This window comes from Thunnus maccoyii, chromosome 7 (assembly GCF_910596095.1).
Source record: "Thunnus maccoyii chromosome 7, fThuMac1.1, whole genome shotgun sequence".
NCBI lineage: Eukaryota > Metazoa > Chordata > Actinopteri > Scombriformes > Scombridae > Thunnus > Thunnus maccoyii.
In genome coordinates, this window is record NC_056539.1 from 16,581,454 (window position 1) to 16,605,982 (window position 24,529).

The 24,529-nt window shown below is 41.6% G+C and overlaps 1 protein-coding gene across 1 annotated transcript in view; it reads left to right on the top strand.

Annotated features, from left to right (window-relative positions):
- insrb (insulin receptor b) overlaps nt 1-24,529 on the top strand; it is a 78,971-nt gene that overhangs the window by 41,186 nt on the left and 13,256 nt on the right. Inside the window, exons 3-4 of the mRNA XM_042416493.1 lie at nt 17,437-17,645; nt 17,768-17,901. Of these exons, the coding sequence (XP_042272427.1) occupies nt 17,437-17,645; nt 17,768-17,901 (343 nt within the window). The remainder of the gene's footprint in view (nt 1-17,436; nt 17,646-17,767; nt 17,902-24,529) is intronic.

A 24,529-nucleotide genomic window follows, 5' to 3' on the forward strand; every position in this document is an offset into this window, starting at 1 on the left:
TATGTTTTTAAAATAAACACATAGCATAAACAATCTTGATACAGATCCCGTTTCATTCTTCCTGCCAGGTTTTTAAGTTTGTTTGTTTTTTAAACACTTTCAAGAAAGAGTAAAATAAATAATAAGAAATATAAAAATAAGCAAACTTTAAGAACTTTCATACAATTTGGGAGAGGTAAAGTGTATACATGAGAGTCTATATGGGAGAGAGGTGATGTGAGGGTTCTCAGTCTGTGGTAGAGTGTGAGGGGGGTCTCTCGGTGTGTCAGGAGCGGACATTTTAAAGTGTAAATATCAACTTGTCAGTGATCTCTGGTGGACAAACTGTGTAATGGTTACACAGTTTTTGAATGATCTCAAACCTAGTTGGGCGTTTCTATACTGCAATGTCTTGTTACGTATCGGCTCACATATACGTAAATAACAATATATCGACAATAAGCTAATATCGGTGGATATATTCAGGGAAATTTTAGTCTATCTTTAGTTCTAATAAAAAAAAAAAATGGAAAAGGATGAAAGAGAAGGAAAAAAACCCTAAACATATAACATCTAGATGATGCAAAATACACAGACTAACAGTTTATTGTGTACGTCCAGCTGAATCTAATACAATCTATTACAACTGTCCTGCCAAAACTCCTACCCTTAAGAAGCTTACCATGTTTCATTTTTGTTGATTGAACTCTGGTCGTTTTGGAGGCTGTAGTTTGTGTGACACTGAATGGAACTGCATTATATTGAAAATTGTTTCCAGTATGTTTTCCACCCACATTTGTGTAGAGAGAATGGCCTAAACAACCATACTGCTGAATATAGTGTTGAATGAAGGGAGTAACATGTGAGTAAATGGATCAGTAGACAAGTCAGTGAATAATTTAATGTTTCAGTGTGTCTAACAGTGGATTTTTGAGTCAGAGCGCGCACATTTGTTCAGTTGTCAGCCTCTCCTTAATAGTTTTCCTAATACAGTTCAAAGCCGGTGCCCAGCTTCGTGTCTATGTGGCCATTCATGGTTATCTCTGTATGTGTGACCCCCTCTGAGGATTGGATAGCAGTGACGGAGGGGAGGGATGGATGCAGGGAACGGCTTGGATGACAAACTCCCAGTTCTCTCTGACGGAACGTATGTATGTAGGAGGGACTGTCTGGCGCTACATAACTCCATACTGTGGACAGTATGTGTAGATTGAGACAGATGATCCTGTCTCTTTGTCTCATGTGTACCACTGACAGAGATAAATATACCAATAGCGCTTTTCTGGACCACAGAAAAATAGCTGTGGTGATGCATGGCACTCTTCTCCTGTGGTAGTTGATTGGCTGACCGTATTACACCGGTTGCTTATTGGCCAAGTTTGCCAGATCTTGCACTGCAGTTGCTGGCTGTGGTTGTCACACGAGAGAAGATGTTTGCTTAAATCTGACATTTTACTTTATGACGTTTTAATTATATTTAATTGCTGCATTAATTATAACTTTTATGGCTGATGTCATAAACTAAACTTAATAGAATAAAAGTAAAGGTTACAGTTAGGGATGGTAATGAGTAATTAATTTAAAAAGGTGGAGAAGCTGCGCACTCATAACTCAGATGAGTAATTAATTAACAATTAATCACTGTTTAAAATTTGATTCATCAAGAATAACCATAGATAAAGTTGGTACAACATTATTTGTGCATCCCCTGGACATCAGTTACCTCCATGTCGGTATTTGTGATGTTTGTTGTAGCCGACAATTAATAAAATTTTGCATCCTTAGCTGTTCATTGAAGTAGTCCCAGCTCATGGCAATACTCTGTTTTATTCATGTCCAAGACCAGATAGAGTAAAGTCATTGATGTGATGTGAAAGTGACCTAATTACAACAAAGTAGTAGTTTGCACAACTGTCCACAAGTCCCTCAGTGAACGCTTCCTTATTCCAGCAGCCAGCCATGGCCGCTGACGGCATCCATCACCAATACCTATTTACTGTCTCCTGTTAACCGCTCTTCCCCTGACCACCCAGACTCTCCCTTCTGCACTGATTTAATTTAGCCCTCATTCGACTTTTTCAAATCTTATTACAAAGACAGACACACACACACACACACACAGCTGTTTACCTCTGCTGGTCCAATGTTCTGTGGCGGAGAATCACATCTGTTATACAGCGGTGTTGTGGTGTTGAAGCAAGTGTCATATTTAGAAGCTGGCCACAGAAACTTGGGTTTGCTGCACACTCAAAACCCGAGCGAGCAGTTTATTTTTGCTTGTTTGTTATTTAGTGATTTCAATAAGTAAAAACAGAGAGGAAGCAATTAGTTGATTAATCGATTCAGTTATTTTTCAAGTAAAATTAGTGGAAAAATGTCAAACATGCTCTCAAATGAGAAACTCTGCTGCTTTACTTCGTTATATGTTATTGTAAACTGAAACTTTTTTGTTTGAACAAAGCAAGACATTTAAAGACGTCACCTTGGATTCTGGGAAGTTATGATGGGTATTTTTTCCTCTATTTGCTCACACACACAGATCTGCACAACAGCAAGATTTCTTAGAAGAATAATGTAATACCATGCAGTAGCCAGCTGAGCTGGAGGCAGCATCCTTTTTTTTCTGAGCTGCTTTCATTTGGTTTGCTTTGGCAGCATCCGAGATAAAATTCCTGCTCTGTCTTTCATTGTTTGCTGGGATGTGTGTAAATCAGCTCTGGGCGACTTTGTGTTTGTCTATCTTGGGTTAATGACTTAAATGTGTGTGATGTTACACATACTGAACATGTGCTGTTAAAACTGTGCAAGCATATTAAGAACAAGTCGTCGTTTTCACGTACGCTATGTTCTGCAAGGTCAATGATGTAAACGCTGGTGTAAAGAGTCATTCAAAGGATCAGTCAGTTCAGTTTAGTGTTGTATAATTGCTTAAGTTAAATCTATGTATGATTTTTGAAGTGTCAACATCATAACCCAGATGAGACAACCGTCATTCAACCACATCACAACAAATATACAGTTTAATAGTTAAAAACACAAGCTCATATAGTGCATTGAGCTCTTATTGATCAGATATATTCTTTTGATTTCTGTAGTGATGCTCAAGCATCTTTTTCTACTGAGAGGAGTGAAATGTATGTGCCTATGATGTGTCCTAACAACAGTAAAAGTCTTATCAAGCAGATTTCTTTCTGTGAGCTGCTTAGAGCTTGAGGCAACTACTTGCTGGCGGCATTGACTCTATGGGGCTTGTAGAATTAAATCAATCGGTATTTTAGTATAAAACCCCTTAGCTTTTAACAAGTCAAGAGAGGAGCAAACGCACTAATTTTCCAGTTAAGGAATTTCTGGATAAAAAAAACTGGCCAGTGTACACTAAAGCAGAGGATTTAGCTTACAGTACCTTTGGGGTTACATAAAATGTGTTTGTGAGCAGGGTGGCGAGTCAGGTATTCTGTATCGATCCCCTCACACAAGCAGTAAACAGGTTTTTCCTGGGTTATTTTGCTGATGTGAATATGTATGTAGTTCTGGTGAGCTAGGGTAGTAAGAAGATAATTCTTATTCAAGAGCACACCGGCCAGTATTAGAGAGAGAAAATCAAGATATTTAAAACTGCAGTGTTGAATTTTAGGAATATTTTATTTTGTTCAAACCCTCTTTGTCATTTATCTCTGTTTTTATTAGGACCAGCAGAGTTAAAGCTTGACACGAGGCACAGGTAGTGTCTGTCAGTTTGTCTTTCTTCCTGTTTACCTCTGGCTGCTGTGTTTCAATGAAAGGCTTTTTTTTTTTCTTTGTGTACCACCCACCCACTCACCCAGACTGCCTGCTAGAGGGGCTCTGTTGACAACACCTGCGCCCCAAAGGATAAGTAGGGCCTCTTCAGTCCCCTGACACCCTTTTCCCCTTCCTAATGTATGTGTTGTGTTCCTTATTCTTTTGTCCTATACCCTTGTGTACATGTATTATGTATGTGCATACATGCATACACACGATACAAACGGGTTGTCCTTTGTGGCTGGACCCTTCTCCTCCAGCAGTCACCCCGCTGTGTAAATCCTTCAGCCGGGGTTTGTTTTTCAGTCAGGCCCCTAAAGGGACGCCATGTGCCTGAGTCTGGCATGTAGCTGACGCTGGCTGAGGACCCAGCTCCTCCCTACTCTCTGCCTCGAATGGCCACATTATGCCTGAGCTGCAGCCGTAGTAGCGTATGAATGTAAAAAAAAAAAAAAAAAAAAAGGCACCTTATCCATTGTAGTGCCTGCTGCCAGAGACATAAACGGTGTAAGTTGGCATCAAACATCAGGATATTTGGTTATTTTTAAATTTTTATTCATGAATTTAGACATTACACATTAGGCTAAAGGATCAAGTCAGTTATAGCAAAACATCCAAAGACACTGGTGGCCTTAAGTACAACTCTTTGTTATGGGTCACCGTTCAGTAAATCTGCCGGCACCATGTTATTATGTCCTGGGGGAAGATACACAAGATTATGTGGTTTGTGTATCTGAGTTCTTGGAAATGGTGTGTACACCATGTGCATCGCTGCCTGGTTTGTCAGAGGCAGACATTTTTGAGCTGCACATTGTCTTTAGATCACTTCTGCACCTCAGAGTGCATATGTTCCTAACTAGCAGACAATCCTGTCAGATAAAGAGCAGAGATGACCCTGTAAACTGTACAGTATACATACCATTTCTGCGTAGTCTAGACAGTGAAGTGATGTTTCTGAGCTTTAATATGGGAATATTTTTTCACTTCCTATTCAGCTGTGATTTATCATTATAGTAGCCAATCTTTTTAAAGTATTTTTTGGTGCCGGATCACACACCTTATTGCCAGAAATAACTTCTGCTGCTGACGTGAGGTGTTGGGATGATTGATTGAATCATGTCAGCGCTTGTCATGTGGGTTTGGATTAAAATTTGATCCTAAAAGGAGTCAACTTGGAAACTTTCGTGCCCGTCTGCTTCTTTGGTCCACAGCTCCTGAGCTATCCATACCACAGTGTGCCAGACATTGCAATCTTATTCTGCTCAAGAATCCTAGATATATCTTGGTTTTAAGGACTGTTATTCACAAATAAACACAGAATAGGATGGTATTTCAGACATAATCCAAAGAATTCTAAACCCATTCTCCTTAAAACCACCAGTGTCGGTTCCAGTCCTTGTCCTTCCCACCGACCTCACACAACATTTCCAGTCCAGGACAGAGGTAACAGAGGATGTGATCAGATAGACGGATGACCAAAAGTAGAGCGAACAGAAGCGAGGGACTGTGCTGATCCCGCAGATCGCCCAATTTTTCCCAAAATTCCTTTGACGCATTTGAACCTGAATCTGAGTTTACACTGTTTTGCTTATGACTAACACTCTCCATAATCAGTCCCTGCACACCGGCCCAGGAGACCCCTGGCCAGTCTTTCTCGGCTGTTTTCCTTGGCCGCTCACTCTGCTGACGGAAAGATGGTTCTCAGCGAGGTCAAACTGAGGCTCTGACAACTCGAAGTGAGGTTGTGAGGGATGACTCTGAATTGATAACCACAGTTAAATAGTTTCTATTTTTGTGGGCATATATTATGACCACCACCATGTTTTAGGTTTTATAATCCAAGTACATTTCAGGACCACTGACCATTGAAACCTGTGCCAATGTGTTAGTCAGACAATGCAACTATTTTTGTCAATGTCTGAGTAGTTTTTCAACTTACAAAGACATTGTGGATGTTTATATTTAGCCTAGTAACATGCAAATTGTTTCCACCAGATTTCCATTAAATAGTGATACAAATGTTTGGCTGGCTCATTTATTCTTTCAAGTAGCAGATATGTTTGCTTTGAAGTGAAGGATAAAGTTGTTTCAGAAAGGCGTGTCAGTCACAGAAAAGTTAATCTAGCAATATTCATGTTTAAAATGTTTAAAATGATCCACATGTGTCGATAATTCAAACAGGTAAGAGTAATTGATGAATACAATTTGATTTAGAGCTGGCAACTGTAGTGTCTTGGGGTCAGGGGTCAAGGGGCAGGAAGGGAGGGCCGCTTGTCTTAGAACAAAAGAATGATAATACAACTTCACGTGTCTGCAACACGTGACCTACGTACTCTGTTTTTGGTGTGTTTTGGACATAAGATTAGGGAATGTGTGTGCGTGACCCCTTCTGACAAGCCTGTTTCTCCTAGTAATGATGGAGAGTTTCCCTCCTTCCTCTCGGAATAAATAGCCTTCTTGAGGCCTTATGGGATGTGAATGGAAGGAGGAGACAGGCGGGATGGGAGTGCTCAGATTTGTCTGATACAAAGAGCAGTGAGAGCACTTAAAGTGACATCTGGCCACTTTATGAAAAGCCATGTTTTCTTAACTCCTTGGCACAGAACAAAACTAATGTGGTTGCTTCAAATCAGATATATTTGTGTTGTCTGCAATATTCGCTATTGTTTTGGCACCTGTCTTTTTCTCATGAGAAAATGTGTTTGATCTCTTTTGTAATCAACATTTGGAGGCTTTCTCATCCGCTCTGAAACTTCAGAATAGACATCTGCAACAAAATTGTAATGTTAGGTAATGTTTTTTTTTTTATCTCACCATCAGCTGCTCTGCTCTGTGTGAATGAGTGCATGTGTGCATATGTGTGTTTGTGTGCCTGTCTGTGTACCGTAGTCCTGCTTAGCGCTATGCTGTGAATATGAAATAGGGCAGCTAGCATCTGCACTGCAGCCATCCCACCCTGGCCCCCACACTGTGCCTGCTGCTCAGTGCAGCTGGCCAGCCTGCAGAAAGACGAGCATAGAGCCTCTGTGTGTGTGTGTGTGTGTGTGTGTGTGTGTGCGAGTGTGTTTTGAGGATAAGAGGGTTAAGTGTATATGAGAGACTCTGTGTTTGTTTACCTGTGTAAGGTTGATTTCTTCTATCTGTGCATGTGGGTTTGTCTTCACATCTGCCCGTATGCTTGTTGATGCATCTTTATCTGTCCCTGTGCATCTGTATTGTCAGCAGGCAGTTTTGTTTACACATATGTAATCCAATAAAAATTCCAAAAATCCTAAAATAATCTTTCGTTGTCTTTGAGCCAAGACACACCAAGTAGGGCTTCATTATGTTCATTATCGATGAATCCGTGGATTATAATATCAATTGATTTATAAAAAAGTAAGAAAATAGTGAAAAAATGCACTTATATGTGACAAAGAATGGAAGCAGATATTCACATTTGAGATGATGGAACCAGCAAATGTTGAGCTTTTTTGCATGAAAAATGGTTGGAAAAATTGATTGAATATCAAAATGATTGCCGATGAATTATATGTCAGTTGACTAATCGAGTTTGAGTTTTATTTTTTCAGCTCTAATTCCAAGAAAGTCTGCTTCTTGTCTTTTCAGGTAGTAACCCAAGTTAGAACTGATTAGATGTTTCGGGGTTTAGAGCTTGTTTGAAAATGCGCGGCATCCCCGACAACGCCAAATACTTGTCCCGGTCATGAAGGCTGACTGAACTCAAAGCCCCTGAAACACAAGGAGGACAGGAAAGAAGGAGAGAGTCAGAGGTAGAGGTAGGAAGAGAAGAAAGAGAGAAGGATGGAGTTAGGGAAGAGGAGAATAGAAAGAGACGGTATCTGTGACAATCAGCCCTTTGATAAACATTTTCTCTGTGTCAACTGAGGACACAGCGAGAGAGAGAGAGAGAGCGAGCGAGAGAGAGCAGTTTGATTTCTCTCTTTGCCTTTCTCTCCCTCTCTGTCTGTGGCTAATATGAGGAGATAATGGGTCATTGAGGCAGAAAGGGAAGGCTTAAAAACACCTTAGTCATGACTGGGCTGCCACTCAGCACCACTGATTAAATTACCCAGATGAAGCAGCGTATTTATCTAAGCACAACTACAATCCATAAAACCGCACTTAGTTAAAGATGTCAAATCACTGTCTGCAGCTCTTTGTGGCCGTGTGTGTATTTTGTGTGTACAAGTGAAAAGCTGCAGACATAGAAAATAGTGTTTAGTGTCATTTAATTTATTCGGGGCATTTAATTTCCTCTGTGACATGGTAGAGGTTGGAACTGCAGGACAGTTTAGAGGAGCCAGACCTTTTTTGCCTCAGTTCATTTCACTTTGGCCGGCTGCTGTGCCAGTGCAGGAGAAAAGTCTGGATGGATCGGCGGTTAAATAAGACTTGAAAAGACGGACACAGAAGGTGATTGTTGATCAAAATGCGAGCGAACTGACGTAAACGTCCATCCAGCGGCAGGGTCAATTGCAATTCCCCATCAAATGTCATTTGAGTCAGACTGGAACGAAACTTGAACTGTTGACACTGATTGTCTCCCAATCTAGCCCGCATTGTTTGAGGCATGTCTCTCTCAATGGATGCCACAGGTTCATTAATGAGTCACAGGGACATTGAACAATTGACCACTGGACTTGACAGCAGTCTAGAGATGATACTGGGCTTTTGTTGACTGGCAAAAGGGTGTTTTGTTATGGAAAAGACGTCTGCCTCTTCTGCTGTGATGTGTGTGTGTGTGTGTTTGTGTGTGTGTGTGTGTGTGTGTGTGTGTGTATGAGTGATTCTCGGTGTTACTGATATGAAGGAAAATCATGAGGCTGGTGATGCAGGCGTCTTGCTCTCTAGATGGATGTTCACCCGCTGCCTCTCTCCATCACCTTCCCACTGTCACCAAACTGTCCATTCAGCAAAACCTGCTGGACCTCTCTCTCTCTCTCTCTCTCTCTGTCTCTCTCTCTGTGTGTGTCTTTGTGTATCTGTGTGTGTGTGTGTGTGTGTGTAGGAGAGAGACTATATGTTGATCTCAGTTATGTCTATTTTGAGCTTTCTATGTATGTGTTTATGTGTATGAGAGAATTTGCGTTGACTGCAGCAGTGTCTGTGTAAATGTGCGTTGTCCTTACGTGCCTTACTCTGTTTGTGTGTATTTCATGTTTGCGTCAAGATGTCAGAAAAAGTGCAGCGGGCAGCAAATGCTAGAGCTGGTGGCAGAGTGACAAAATTAAGGATGTGGTATGGAGGAGGAGGAGAAGGATAAGGGGGTCAGGAAGGAGGAGAGCACAAATGTGGCAGTGAACGGAGGGATGTAACAGAAGGACGGATGAGGATGGGTGGCTAGGAAGGAGGAGAAGGAAGGGTAGGAACGACGGATGTGTTTGAGGAGAAGAGAAGAGTAAGGGAGTGGCGAGCAGGGCCATCAGTAGGACGTATTGATTGTACCTCCATCCTGAGCGTCTGTAATGAGATCTAGTGGCTGTGGCTTTCTGGGGGAGCAGATTTGTCACCTGGGGCTAGACACCATGGCTGGGCGGGACAGGGGGGAGAAGGGAAACGTGCAGAGGAGGGTCAAGAGGAGAAAGGAGGATACAACTGAGGGAAAGGAGATTGCATAGTTTTAAAGGCACAGAGAGGTAGAGAGAGAGAGAGAGAGTGGCTTTACGATTAAAAGACAAGACACAAATGATGACTAGAGGGGAATCTAAGAAAATGCCTGTTGGGAGCATGCAGCTAATTACTGCAGACAGTCTATGTCTGGACTCATCTCCATGGTAACAAGATGGGCCAGCAGGGCTGGCCAGCACACAGGAAGACACAGACAAGGAAATCAATGAACAGACAGACAAAGCAGGGAGAAAAAAACCATGCTCATTAGGCCAGATTCACCCTTTCATTTTGTTTGTCTACATGTGTGCTCATGAATGTGTACCATTTCATGTTTTTCTGTTGACCCTAGATTGAGACTTACTTAGTTTTTATCGCTAGAGCAGTTGTTGATAAAGAGGAAACCTTGCGTCTAAGTGTTTTTTTGGGTTGTGTATGGACAGATTTGATTGGGCAGGGCGGCAGCAGGTTAGAGATCAGAGAAGGCTTCTTGTGATAAGAATGTTGCTGGTTTGAATCATGTGACAGTGGAAAGAGTTTGGCTCCTCAAAAAATGGTCTACGCTCCCTCAGCAACTACTGTTGAATTGTCCTCGAGCAAAGCAAGAAACCTCTAAATGAAGTCAAAGTTATTTAGTGGCCAATTGCAGCCGCTATAGTAGAATGTGATTGTACTTGGAAGCTGTGCAATGAGAGTCTGGTGATAAAGATCATGTGTGCTCATTCAGCCATAGACAGATTAAGACACTGCAGGTTTATTAACAGGTTTTGCATAGAGCAGCCACCCAGGTACTTGTAGAGCACTGCTACCATGTTGTGGCACTTTTTAGAGAGTAATTAAGTATTGCTATTTTAAAGACTGAGAAGGTGTTCTTAGATTTAATTGAAGACTGTGTGTATATATGAGTCTTGTCACTAATATGAACAGGCTTTCCTTCCTTCCTTAATGCTGCTGTTGATGTAAATGAACAACTTGGCGTGTTGAGGCAGGTATCCAGATATGTGAAAGGGGTGTGATTGTGCGCATATGTGTGAGAGAGAGAGAATGAAAACTGAGCTCCAAAATCTTGATAAATTATAATGTAAATGTTAACATGCAAAACTTGGGAGATAAAACAAAAATCTGCTAAATTAGCTGGTATTTCCCAATAATCAAATTTAAATATGATTTTTGTTGTCACCTCTTTGTTAGCATTTTCACCACAATGACCGGTTTACAGAGTTGTGTATATGTATATAGATATATATGAGTGTGTGGATGGAGGTTTGTTAGCTTTGGAGTGAAACAAACACTAAAAAGGAAAAGAGACCGCTGCATGAACTGTGTGTGTTTGTGTGTGTGTGTGAGAGACAAGCCCTGTTCTCTTTCAGCCAATTCCAACCATCAGTAACCCAATATAGTCTGGGTCATTTAGCCAATAGGACATACATACACACACACACACACACACACACACACACACACACACACACAGAAACAATGGAAAATCTCTTGCCAGTGTGCTCTGCTTTTTCCTTCTCTGAATGTCACTTACTTTTATATAAGAATTTATACTTGGTACAGGAGGTTCTTGTGAAATTGATGCTTTATTATTGTTTGCCCTGTATTTATATCCATATAGTCCATATAGGGTAAACAGTCATTCGGCGGAAGAGCCTGACTAGGTGCACACGTGTGTAAAATGTACTTACAAGATTTTTGTGATTGTCTAAACTGACTGTCAACATCCATCTGGACTACAGCATGGCAAAAACAAACAAATTGTTTTCATATTCTTATTGACACATACTGTTTGTCACTGACTGTTGTCTGTGTCTTACCACCTGCAGTATACAATGTGATCGATAAAGCCATCGTGACCTAGTGACATAAACAGAGCAGTAAACGTCTTGGCATGGTAAACCACCCAGTATTGTTACTGAGTGATGAAAGAGTGTGTGTGTTGTTCAGAGATGAGTTCCCGCACAAGATCTGGTCTGCTCGAGACCTTGTGGACATGCATAAATGTCTTGTCCAAACATTTGCCGTTTTGGATTAATGTACGCACTCTGTAAAGAGACAGCGCAGATCGTCATGGTGGTCATTGTCTTGGTGACAGATCAACGTGATTATATAGAGCTGATAGAAAGGGAGGAGATGTGGTGATTGCTGAAACACTCCACTTTCAGTTTGTTATTCCTGACACATTAACTCTGTGTTTACTTATTAGCTGTCATATGCAGGACCACTTCTGAGGAAACACTGTTTGGCAACAATTCCTAAGAACTATTGTCTATGTTGTTTTTATCATGACGCAATCTTGTTCCCAGGAAACTGATGCTGGATTGTTGCGGCCGATATCAATTAAATTTAAGATTGAGGAAAAAAAGACCTCCAAAAGTGAATAACCGATGTCCCATTTGACATACAGTATCCAACAAAGAGTTTTTGACAAGGATTGTTCAAATTTGAAGAATTTGCCTCTATACATACCTGCAGGGCTCATACGTGTCGCCTGTGTTTGCACTAACGGTGATGTTTAGGATCTGTTGGCTTTAGGAAGTTTGTCCGTCGGCCTCCCTTTGTAATTACAATGAAATATCTTGATATTTGCAGGTACACGTTTTCTTGGGCTTTACTCCTTTGAACACATTGAAAATACACAGAAACTCATGTACACATACTTACACCTCTAAGGTTACTGTGTTTGGAAAGTCGCTTGCATAATAGCTGCTCTTTATCTGAGTGTCAATAACCCTGAGAGGGAGTGGCTGTTACAGAGGAAAAGGAGGGGTATGACTGTTTACTTCTCTTTTCATCCCTTAATGCAGGCCGAGTAAAGTCTGTACATATTTAGATTTGCAAGAAAAAGTATAAGAAATATTTTAATTCCAAATACACTATCATTTGTAGTCATAATCATACTGTCCAACCACTATCAGCTTGCACTGTATTTATACTGACCAAAGTGTTTACTTCCCTTTCAGATGTAGTAGATAATATAAAATAGTAACCCCCAGAGACTCGGTGACAAACCATAGTGTGAGATAATGACTTTGCTTTACCATTGAGGATAATTTTTCTACAAATAAAAGGAACTGGACTCATCAGTAAGCTGTCTCAGCTAATTATGCTGTCTGAACCTGTATTAAATCACTTATACAAGTTATACTAGTTTTATACGACTTTCCTTGTTTCCCCAATCACTGTTGTCTAGATATGAAACGCTCAATAGAGTAAATGATGCTACTGGTTCAGAATAAAAGAAAATGAATGGATATATTAAACCATGGAAGATGAATTTAATCATGGCAGCCCATTTATTCCAATGAAAACCGCTCATCCAACACATACACTGAAAACATTTCTCCTACTTCTTACCATGGGTGCCCATAGCGTATGTGCATTAATGCCTCTCCGTGGTTCTGTCTGGCCAGTTGTTCACCTTAATAAATGACTGGAATTTTGGATTTTAGATAGAGATATCTGGCTAATGGTTGTGAAATTGTGACTTCCAAAGACTTCCAAATGTGATTGATGCTCAGGAAATTCTCTTCATAGTTTTACAGACTTTTTTTTGTCATTCATTTTTGGCCCAAGGATATCACACATGACCTACAGTTGTGACTTTGGCCACTACTCAAGTTATGGAGTGGGAGAGGGGGGAGAGCTTATGATAAAGAGGATCCGCTGTTTTGCACTAGACATTTTTGAAGCCAGGGGACAGCAAACTAGATTAGAGGTTAATCCTGCCAACATATATTTTGACCTCTTGTGAAGAGTATTGGCTCGATTCCAACTGAACTAACTACATAAACATCTAGAAAAACTTGATCAGAAATCTGTTAACATTCTCCCTCTCTGACTCTTCAGCTCACCTTATTCCCCCTCTCCTCTCCCTCCTCTGTTACTCTTCTACTGCCCATCATTGTGAACTCAAACAGACCTTTGCCTTGGTTTGTGTGTGGCCTTGTGTACACTTACTTGCATGTATATCGACGCTTCTTATGACAGTATCCCTCTCTCCCTCCCAGCAATCAGTATGTTTTTGTTTACATTCTCTCCCCTCCCCCCTCCCCCCCCCTCACTCGTCTCTCTCCTCTACTCTCTCCGGGCGAATGTCTTACATCAGATCACTCGAAGCATTTATAGCAAAGCTTTTGAAGCTTAGGACTCCCACTGTGGCCAAATATAGTAAACGTGAATCCAGCAGCTGTGTGTGTGTCTGTAAGAGGGTGGATGAGTGTGTGCGTGCATGTGCTCTCCTGAGTAAATGGCTCTGGGGTAAAAACGTGTTTGTTATTGTTCCCAGCACTTCGCCTGTAGACAACACTGCCAATTAAAGGGGAAGTTTTATGTGTTAAGAGCAGGAAGTGTTGCCGTGTGTGGCTGCACGCTATTGGCTGCACAGCTTCTCCCATGTTCCTTCCCTGGGGACTGAGCAGCCAGGGCTCTTTACTGCCATGGCCAAATGAAAGGTAAACACAACACACCTTTGATCAGGCTTTGCATTTAAAACCCTTACTGGAACTGTGTATATATGTGTGTGCGTGTGTGTGTGTGTGTGTACACAAGGAAGCAGCAAGCAAATTATTGAATGACACAGTGAGCTTTACATGCATGTGCGTGTTTAGCTTAATGAGAGATAAGCTCTCCAGGATGCTACCGCCTCCTCCTCCTCCTCTTGTTGTTGAAGCATGAGTGAAATCATCCCTCCATCCATGCGTCCTTCCCTCCATCCCCCCCCCCATCCACCCAGCATGAAAACAAAACAAGGCGTTGTATGAATGAAAGTGGGAGGGGCCGAGTGGCCTAGAAAGGCAGGCAGGCAGGCAGATAGAGAGATAGATAGTGGTGCAAGGCTGGGTGAGGCTGTGGCGGAGAGGAGGGATAGAGAAGAGGACAGTGGAGTAGGAGGAGGGGATGAATGAATGAGTGAGCTGACTGGAGCATGTTTGGCATAGCAGCTAGCTTGTGTAGCCCAGCACTAGCGTGAGCAGAATGGGGAATAATGCTGCTGCAGTAGTGGTGTTATGCTACTGTAGTACTCCCTGCTGAGACCGCTGTGCTGAGATCAGATTGAAGTAGAAAAGGAAAAGGGGAAATATCCCTCAGGAGAATAAAAAAATAACCATGAGTGATTTAAAAAAAAAAACAGCAAGGTAGTTCACTTATTTATCACACATTTCTATTAATATAACAGGGGATGTAAACAACAGTTTTTCATGACCCTGTATTGAATGGATTTGATGTAAAGCTGATTTAGTAACTCCACTCATCTCTGTTTTGGCCTTGCTTCAGTCTTAAGCTCGTTCTAATTCACCCAAAGCAGCAGCAGTAGATTCGTCTTCCCTGGCATGCTTGCTCCTTGGCTGCGTCTGCCCCCTGTCTGCCCCAGCAAGGCCAGGGTTAACCCTGGGCGTCTCTCCTCCCCGACATGGAAGAGGCCATTGAATGGCTGCCTCCCCCAGCCAGCAAACACATTGGCTGAAGCTGAGGGTGGATCTAGGGCTAGAGCGGCACTCCGGCATGGATCCTGAGCTGGAGCTGGATTGGAGAGCTCTCTCTGCTCTGTTATGTGATGCCGTGGTCACAGTATGTACACACACAGCAGACAGACAAGAGAGGGGAGGGCTGGAAGAAAGCTATGCATTTTTCTCTGTGGGTCAGAGAAGATTGTGCAGTGGTGGGTTTACTACATCACAGTAAAGAAAACGTAGTGGAGCGACCTCTGCATGAACTACTGCAGAAAGTCAAAGATGATGTTTTTTCTATATTAGTCATTTTCCCTCTCTGCGGTTTTGACCCTGTCCCTTTTGTCATTGTTCTTTCCTTTAACCTCATTATCCCAGCCATGTTCTCCCCCTGCCACAACCCTGTCTGTCCTCTGCTTTTACTCAGGCAGCACAATGGGCAGCCCTCCTGTGCAGGAGGGAGGGAGTGGGGAGGGGGGTTCTTAGCTGTATCCTTGGCAGTGAGTGCTCATGTGATATCCTCATAGAGGTGGCATCCCATGAAGGCTGGCATGCAGTGCCCTCATTGCACTTTTCGGCTAATTAACAGTGTGACACACTCCCAAACAATATTTTTTCAATTACTTGTCAGAATACTGTTAGGGAACAGTTACCATGATTCATCTTCCTGAGGTTAGCTGTATTAGGTTTAACTCAAATATCATAGGAGTAAAAAAAACAATCATAAATGTAGACTCTTAATTTTCTTGATGCTATAAATTTTCACCACAAAGGGACCCAAAGCAGGGCAAAATAGTCTTGGAAATGTTTGTAGCTTGTTATTTGACCTAGATCTGCTTCTTGGCCTGACACTCTTTAGTTCAGTTAGCACGTGATATTAAAGCTGACAGTACAGTGAGAGACACAGTGAGAGACAGTGATTAACACACAGGGTCATGCACAGGAAACCCAGTCAGGGTTCAGATATGTGCCCCGTGTATGTTGCTGTTTTCTCCTCTGGATTCCAAATTAAATGAAAGGATTAGATGTTAGAAACACTGATTGATTTTTGGGGTATTTTTAGCACATGTACTGATTGGTGCTGCACTTAACTGAAAATCAAGAGTCTATTCAGAGGAAGAAACTTATGGTGTTGGTTTTGATATTTGAGACTGGACATCTTTGCTACAGTGGATTGTAGAATAAAATGCAGCCTCAGTAAATACTTCCCAACCCTTTATTCACAATGGATCCCTATCTTGTTTGCACCCAGTCAGTATGCGCAGTTGGTAAAAAGGTCAGTGCCTGGTATAAGGTGAGATGTAATGAGTCTCTGCTGGCCTACAGACAAGGCAATAACAGCTAGTTTATTAGATCATTACAGGGCACAGGTCAAACCTGATGGCTAATCCAATCACAAGGACACTCAGGCTCTTTGATCAAATGTTGTTTCCCAATAGGTCAAATGAAACCTGACATGAGCCAATGACATATAATGTTCAACCCATTAGCAATTAAGGTTGTTTCCATGGCACTGCAGACTACCAGTGTTGGGAATAAATTGTGGTCACTCACTCTCTCATGGATGCTAGGTGGGTAACCAGTGGTTGTCCAATTGCATGTTTACATGCAAATTACAGCTAGAACTTGTCTAATTGTGTTCTTGAATGCTAATTACTGTTTCTCTAATCGTTTGCTTTTGTGCAAATTAAGTTTTCATGTTCAGCCAACCTCTTGGGTCAACAGCGATATTTCAGTATAACATATAACCACAGAATACAGAGGTGAAGTCATGCAATTGTGAGTTACATTCAACTTGTTGACACAGAATGATCTAACCCTTTAGCTACATATGTTCATGTTTTGTTAATTCACATGGGCTTTGCCAAGTGTTTATACATTGGTGTGGTGGTTGGGTTGGGTTTTACAATAGGAAATAAAGTTGGTGAATTAAATACTGAAGTCAGCAATCTAACATCCAGCAATCACAGATCTTAATGTTTATGTACTGTGTTCTTTGACATTGGTTTGTCCTTTCTGTGAGGGTCAAATGTATTCCTGCTGATGGCAGTATACCATTTCCATTTTCTCTTTGAGTACCCCCAGCAATAACACGTTAAAAAGGCAACACGGAACCACAACACCTGTTCATAGTTCATGCAGCCATGGTCATGTGTGTGTATGTACACACCAAACATGCATGCGGTTCCTTCGTTTCTCCCAGATCAGAGAAAACCACCACTTGGTGGCCATTTTGACCACAGGGTTTTGCTCTCTCCGCTTCTCCTTGTTTTGATTTTTTTTGAGCTGTTAAATGCTAGTTGGAGCAACAGAGACGGAGAGAAATACTCCTGCCTACATTTAGCCATGTGCTGTTATATTTGGTGTTTTGTTTTTTATTTTACTTTGCTTCTGCATGATGTTTGTGAACTTTGGATAAGTCCCACTCCCACTCGTCTTTGAATGCCATTTAAACCAGGAGTGGTTAAACACACTATCTTTATGTATATATCATGTTGATATGTGATGTATGTGGGGGCCAAAATAAAAAATGATTTCATTCAGAGATGTTTACTAGTATGTAACCTGATATTAACCACTTCTTTCTCTTTTCTCCTCTTTTGCTGTTCTGCAGTGTGTTTGGACAACTGTAAGCATGGTGCGTGTAGCCTCCAGGGCCAGTGCTGCGATGACCAGTGCTTGGGTGGCTGCTCGGAGCCAGGCAACGCTAGTAGCTGTGTGGCCTGCAGGAACCTTCAGCATGGGAACACATGTGTAGAGAAGTGTCCTCCTGGATACTATGTCTTCAAGGGCTGGCGCTGTATCAGTTTCTCCTTCTGTCAGGTTGGTAAAAACTGGGATTCTTAACGCTAACCCGAATCATTTTAAACACAAATGCAGGTATAGTAAACTCACACACTTAAACATACATGTTTTATATACATTATCCTTGCTTCTCATTTCAGGAACTCCACAACCAATGTAAGCAGACTAAGAAGTTGAACCAGGACCGGGAATCAAGCTGCTCTGAATACGTCATCCACAACGGGGCCTGTATCCCAGAGTGTCCTTCTGGATACACCACTATAAACTCCACTATGTACGTCTGACTCACACTTACATACACACACACACATACACACACCACTGGTGCCACCATCAACATTGCTGTGTTATTGATGGTGGCCATCATTACATGATCGTAGATGTAACTGTCACCCACAGCAAGTCATCCCTCTGTGACTTCAGCAGACAAGTGTATTGTCACCCAACACACTCAATAACATTTGCGCACAAGAGATGATGGCATTTGGAAGTTGATCAAACAAAAAGGCCGAATTGTTTTTCCACTATGGAAAGTCTGTTCTCCTCTGTAGATAAGCAGCTGGGCTGCTGAGGAGAAAATGATGTAGATGTGTAGTAGTGAAGCAAAGGAAAGGGCAAAACATCACCTGCTTCTTTGTTTGCCTCTTTGTCAACTGTAAGCAGTGCTCTTCAGCTCTTAAAAACATGCAGGTTCATGATTAATTTAGCACTGGCAGTGCAGGCAGTCAATATGATTAATAGTATTAGTGTTACGCTGTATTTTGAACTTTTTAGTCTTTCAGTTTTTATGTAAAAAATGTATCAAGCTCAGTATCAGTTCATAGAACAAATGCTCTTTGAGGCTTTGCCAGTAAGTGTATAAGCCCATGAGAAAGAATACTTTCTTATTTTTTAAAAAAATTCTGTATATTTCTGCTGTCAAATATTGCCAGAGGGAGCTAATTGTCTTCTAAGGGGAAAAAAAGCATATGCTGTGTGATTATTGGCCAGCCATGACCTGCTCTTGTAAAAACTTTAATACAAACTGCTTTTAATTTGCTTCAATTTTCTCAACCCTCCGATTCTGAAAACTGGGCAACTCTTTCAGATGACAATGTAGTTGTATGAAACACAAAATAAGCAGCACATACCAGATGAATAAACAAACGTTGATAACTCTAATAATGACTCTAATGATAATAAGTTACTAAGCAGAACCAAATACAAAGTTTCCATATAGATATGAGACTTCATAATTTCATATGCAAATAAGTCCTCTAATCTCAATTGCTGTAAATGAGTCCCTGGTGTTTTCACAGCCTCTATGACATTCTGTTCTCAGTGATTACACAGCTGCATCAAGTCAAAGCATTACCAAACTGACATAAAACAAATAGCTGTTGACAGCAGTTCATAAAAGTATTGTAAGAGTTTTAGTATGCACATTAAATGTGTATACTTAATTTATTGAAACTGGATGTTGTGTTGCCGAGGAAAAAAAACTGTATCAGCATTGAGCAACATTTGTAATCATGCTTAAGTGTTGATTATTTTGGAACCAGCACATAAGGGTGCACTGGGGTGAAATAATGTGACTGGGTCTTTTACGCAGCCAATAGCCAATTATTTTCCTTTTGAAAGGATTATTCTGTAGGAACCTGAGCTCAACTTTACAGTCTGTCTTGGACTTGTTTACTTAGTCTTGTTGAGTAGTTAACATGAGATTATTTCATGTGAAATAATAGTAAATTAGTAATAAGTATTATAGATTGATATTGAAGATTTGATTGATGTATTTAAACACAGTTAGGGTCACAAGCGTGTTGTACACTTCCAGGGAATGGATGTCTGCATCTCCCAGATTTTTTCGCTGTAGTAGCAGTATAGCCTAGTGGTTAAAGTGATTAAAAGAGTATGTCACACAGGTGAAAGATCAAAGGTCCAAATCCCTGTAAGAGACATTTGTCCTTAAGTACACTGAACCTCTTATCTTATTGTAAATGGCCCTGGATAAAAGTGTCGGCCAAGTTTGACCTCTAGAAGCTGTCTGGACCTCACCTGGTCCTGTTTAGCTCAGAGTTTTGTCTGCATGTGCAACATGCAAGGGCATGACCTTATTTAGCGTTCCTCTTGTACTGAAGGGGGGGAAGAGGAACATCAGTGGCTTCCTCATTTAGCGTCAGTTGCTGTTGCTAAATGAGGAGGACATGTATTTGTTTTGAGGCCAAGTATGTGTTTTGAAACCACCCCTGTTTGCATGCTTTCAAAACACATGCATAGGTTTAGGCAATAGGCAGTGTCCGAAATTAACTTTTTGACTCACCTGCCAAGGGGACTGGTAGTTGAAAACATCCACCGGCCGAGCATATTTTTTACCAGCTAAAATAATAAATTGCCTTTTTGTGTCAAATACATATTTGTTTCAGTGCATTTCATTGAGATAATAAGGTATTACGTATGTTGAATACTGTAGCTAGCAGCAGACCGGCAGCAGACCCGTACGCTAATTTTTTTTTCATAGGATGGCGAAGTCATGGCCTGCCCTACTCTGCCTCTGATTGGCTAGTACTCGTTTCCCTTGTGGTTGGGTTGGTTAGGTTTACACATGAGGAGTGAGATTGGTTAAGGTTAGGGTAAGAATATAAGGGTAAGCATATCAGAGGCAAAAAAAAAAGGCGTCCCATACAGTAAACAGTGCCACGAAACTATGTGCTGTCGAGACGGTCTGCGGCTGGTGCTCCTTCGCTTCAGACTGTCTCGAGCGCTCCTACAGTTTCACGGCACTGTTTAGATGTGCGTAAAACCGAACAGAAAATCTACCTGCATTTGGTGCTTGGCGGGTGTTAATTTCAGACGCTGGCAATAGGGATAAGACATTTTCCAGTAAAAACGTGGGGGATAAAATAGTCCTTGGATGGTGGTATAGAGACATTAATGGGGTGTGAAGAAGGAAGACAGATGAAGAATGAATGAAAAAGAAGGACAGAGAGGCGCATTTCTCTGTTTGTTCTAATAAGAGAAGGTTGTGTGCCGAAGATGTCTGCATCGCTTGAAGCCACAGGTGGCTGGATGATTGATGGTGTTTGTGTGTTTCTGGTATACCTGTGTAAATGCATGTGTGTTTGTGCATATATAAATGTGTATGTGTGTGCACGCACAATGCATTTGACTGTTTGTGTGTGCAGAACGTGTTTGTGACTACATTAGCTTGTGTTTGGTCGGGTTTTTCCAGGTGCAGGCTGGGGGAAATGTGCACTGTGTCCAGATAGAGAGTGGTGTGTATATATAGATGTATTTATCAGGTAAATAACACAAACTCACATGCACATGAGTTTTTAGCACAGCCAGCGGGAACGGTAAGGACATTTTAACCCAACATGACTTTCTTCAAATGTATCATGTGTGTCTGTGTCGGAGAGAGAGAGATTGACTTTCCCTTGCATGCTGCCAGCCTGTGGGGATTATCAGGTGCTTAGACAGAAAAGAACATTGCTTTAAGTCTCATACACCCTGAGGCATAAGGCAGACTGGCATCCTTTGTGTGTGTGTGTGTGTGTTTGTGCGTGCACGTGTGTATTTGTTTTTGTGTGCTTACGTATGGATGTTTGTGTGTGCACATTATGTGATAAACAAGACTTTTCTTTTCCATTAGGATTCTGTTGCAGTTGCAACATCAGGGCCTGTGTGTATGTGTGTGTGTGTGTGTGTGTGTGTGTGTGTGTGTGTTTTGCTGCTATGGTCTGGTTAGAGCAAGAACAAGCGTCATCACAGTGGCTTAGCCTGGCAGAAGCTACACCCAGACAGACACACACATCTCCAGACAGTCAGGCAGACGACACACGATGTACAAATGCACACACACACACACACACACACACACACACACACACACATACACACACACCCCAGTGAGGATTGACGAGGAGGAGGGATATTCCAGAGTAGAAGAAAAGGACACCCAAAGGTTTGCATCATGGTTTTTCTGTGACGCCAATAAACCGTTGGGTAGTAAGATCTTACCTCCCTTGGGCATCTTTCACTATTATTATGCAAATTTGAGTATCTTTAATGTTAGGTTGGATAGTGACTATGTTAAGTTATCACTGTGAATACAACAGAAAAAAATACAAACATCACAACAATGTCAAAACGGTCACATAATCCTGTGCGGCTGAGAAACGACACACTCGGAATAGTTTCAGACGCTTTTGAACAATCACGATAAAATTTTTAGACACACTTTATGTATGTAGACTGTACCATTAATTTTTATACATCGTCTCTTTATCCCCTTTTTGTCCCAGCTCGTCTCTCCAGGCAGGTAGCTTTTCTCTCTCAACATTTCACATTCACTAACATCTACTGTATGAAGGAGTATGCTCATCTTTCCTGGATGCTGTGAGAGCACAGTAGTACAGCAGTGTGTTTGTGTGTGCTTGCGTGCGTGCGTGCAAACGGTCTGGTTCTGCCAGGCCCGGGCCCGAAACCAAACCCAAGCGTCAGCTGCGGCCGCTGTTCTAGATGGTTCTAGCAGACCCTGGAGCCCGAGTCACAGGGTTCAGCCGGACAGATAAACACTGTCCCTTTAAGAGCTGCTGTTGGACCCAGCCTGTCTGCCTGTGTGTCTGTGTTTTTCAGTACAACGGCCCAAAACATTCTGTCTTTCTACACTGCAACTAGAGCGTTACTTTTGAGAAGCTGAATTTACAATTTTCCATGTGGGAGAAAAAGAGAGAGACACAAAATATCTTTGAGTTTTGCTTCTCACTGTTGTTTCGGGGAGATCATTACAGTTACTTTCCACTCACTCAGAAGTCATAGAGGGGAAACAATGATTTGGCCTCTGATTGATGTAAATTATTAAAAGCTTGATAAGATGGAAACTAGGAGAAGCCAGGTGTGTAATGGTTCATTTGGCTTCCTGAGAGTGGATAGGAAAAACCAGACAAGGACCAAAACTGCACCCCTGGGACTCAGTGTTGCATGTCTCTATGGCAAATGGCTTCTATAGCAAGGCTGTGCTGTTCGGGGGGGAAAAGTAGGGGCACAATTTGGTTAAGATTGTGTGTGTGTGTGTGTGTGTGCGCGCTTGCTTCCTTTAGAGGGGGATTACAATAAGAGTTGCATAAACATGGAATTAAAACAGGGTGAGCTTACAAATGGCAGTTCATGCAGAGCTTGCGTGGTCCCTGCAGTGAGCAACAGCATCCTTTGTTAGCTGTTCCCAGGGCACAGGGGCTGCCTTAAAAAGGTGCCTGTTAAGGCTGCCGTTTGATGTCATTGTCTCCTCAGCTTTGAGCTCCCAAACCCCGATTGGACTTCAGAATCCACTCCAATGATCCAATGTCATACCCTGCTTTGTAGATATAAGCATATTTTTTCAAGAACACTGAAAATTTTGACCTGACTTTCTTGTTTTTGTTGCACGGCCACCTCACATCAGAGCAGCCCCCTAAAAAGACATCGGTGGGTGGGGGAAGATATCAGTTGTTGGTGTTAAGAGCGAAGTTTCAAGATTTTGTTGTTAACCAACCAAAATACAGCTTTTTAGTTTACGTCTGAGGCAGACCTTTGTGGTAAGGGATGTCAAAGCTGGAAGTGGAATTAAAGAGAGGGATTATGTTCTTTTGAGAGGGCTTAAAAAAAAGTGCTCATTTGTGAATGAAGCGTTGGGTCCCTTTTCTCTGTGTGGTGTGTACCCGGCTGCTCGCTAGACAAGGCCTGCCTTTTGTGAATGAATTTCCTGAAAGGCAGCAACTATCAAGGCCTCATTGCTCAGTGTACGTGTGTGTATGTGATTACGTGCATAAGCACATGTTTGCAGTGAGAGGACGCCACTCATTGAGCTCAGAGAGAGAGAGAAACAGAGGAATGTCTGTTGGGAGCTGCAGCTGGTGTTGCAGTCATGTTGTTTTTGTTGTCTGTGATTGTACTCTGTGTGTGTGCATTCGTGCGTGCGTGTGTGTAGCATGTGCAACAGAATGAATTTGAAGCAAAGGGTGAAAACGCTCTCTCTTCTATCCCCCAGAGCTAATAAAAATGAAGGAGGCTCAGATGTGGATGAGAGATTGCATAATCTAATTCTACTCCTAAAAGCCTATGGATTCATAATAGGACTTATCAAATTAATTGAGAGAATTACAGAGTTTCACCTCTGAATACATCAGCTCATTCATTGAATTGCAAGGTTCTGTTTGTTTCTCATTTGAGTTGATTGGTTTGGGAAACTTTAAACTCACTACTGCTGATGTTTAAGCAGTTTTGTCTGTAGAGTTTGTTGCTCTAATGCATTTTGCTGTCACTACAGCTATTATAAAATCTTTATTTGATATTCAGTCAAATCAAGCAAAAATTGTGTTTTATAACCTTATTTATTACATTTCAATTTGTATAAAATGCAGAGAACAAAAGATAAAAATCGCAAACACCATCACAAACTCAGATATGAGGCTAGATATCTGCCTGCATGTGTGAGTGGATATGACTTATATGAATAGATTCCAGTCAGTATAACAAGTTTATATCGGTTAAATTCCTCTGAACAGATTCAGCCTTGTTGTTTGAAAATGCAATGTCATCCTCGGTCCCAACCCACGCCACGCCAGTACGTCATTGAGCATTCCTGCCTCATACCATTCAATCCTGCTCCATTCCATTTCTGATATCAACGCACAGAAACATTCATGGTATTTTTTGTGTTTTCCTCTTTCGAAAACCAGTTTGTTGTCTGCTTCCACTTAAGGCATTGCTCTGCCACGTTTCCATGACGTCTCCGATCATGCGTTTAAAAATGATTGTGACATAATGTCTCTCTCGTGAACATTGCAGCCTCAGCTGAGTATTTTGTGTCTGTAAATGACGTAAAGTTTCTGCGCTTTACACAATCACCCTCACCTCATTCATTAGGATGTTGATGCGTATTT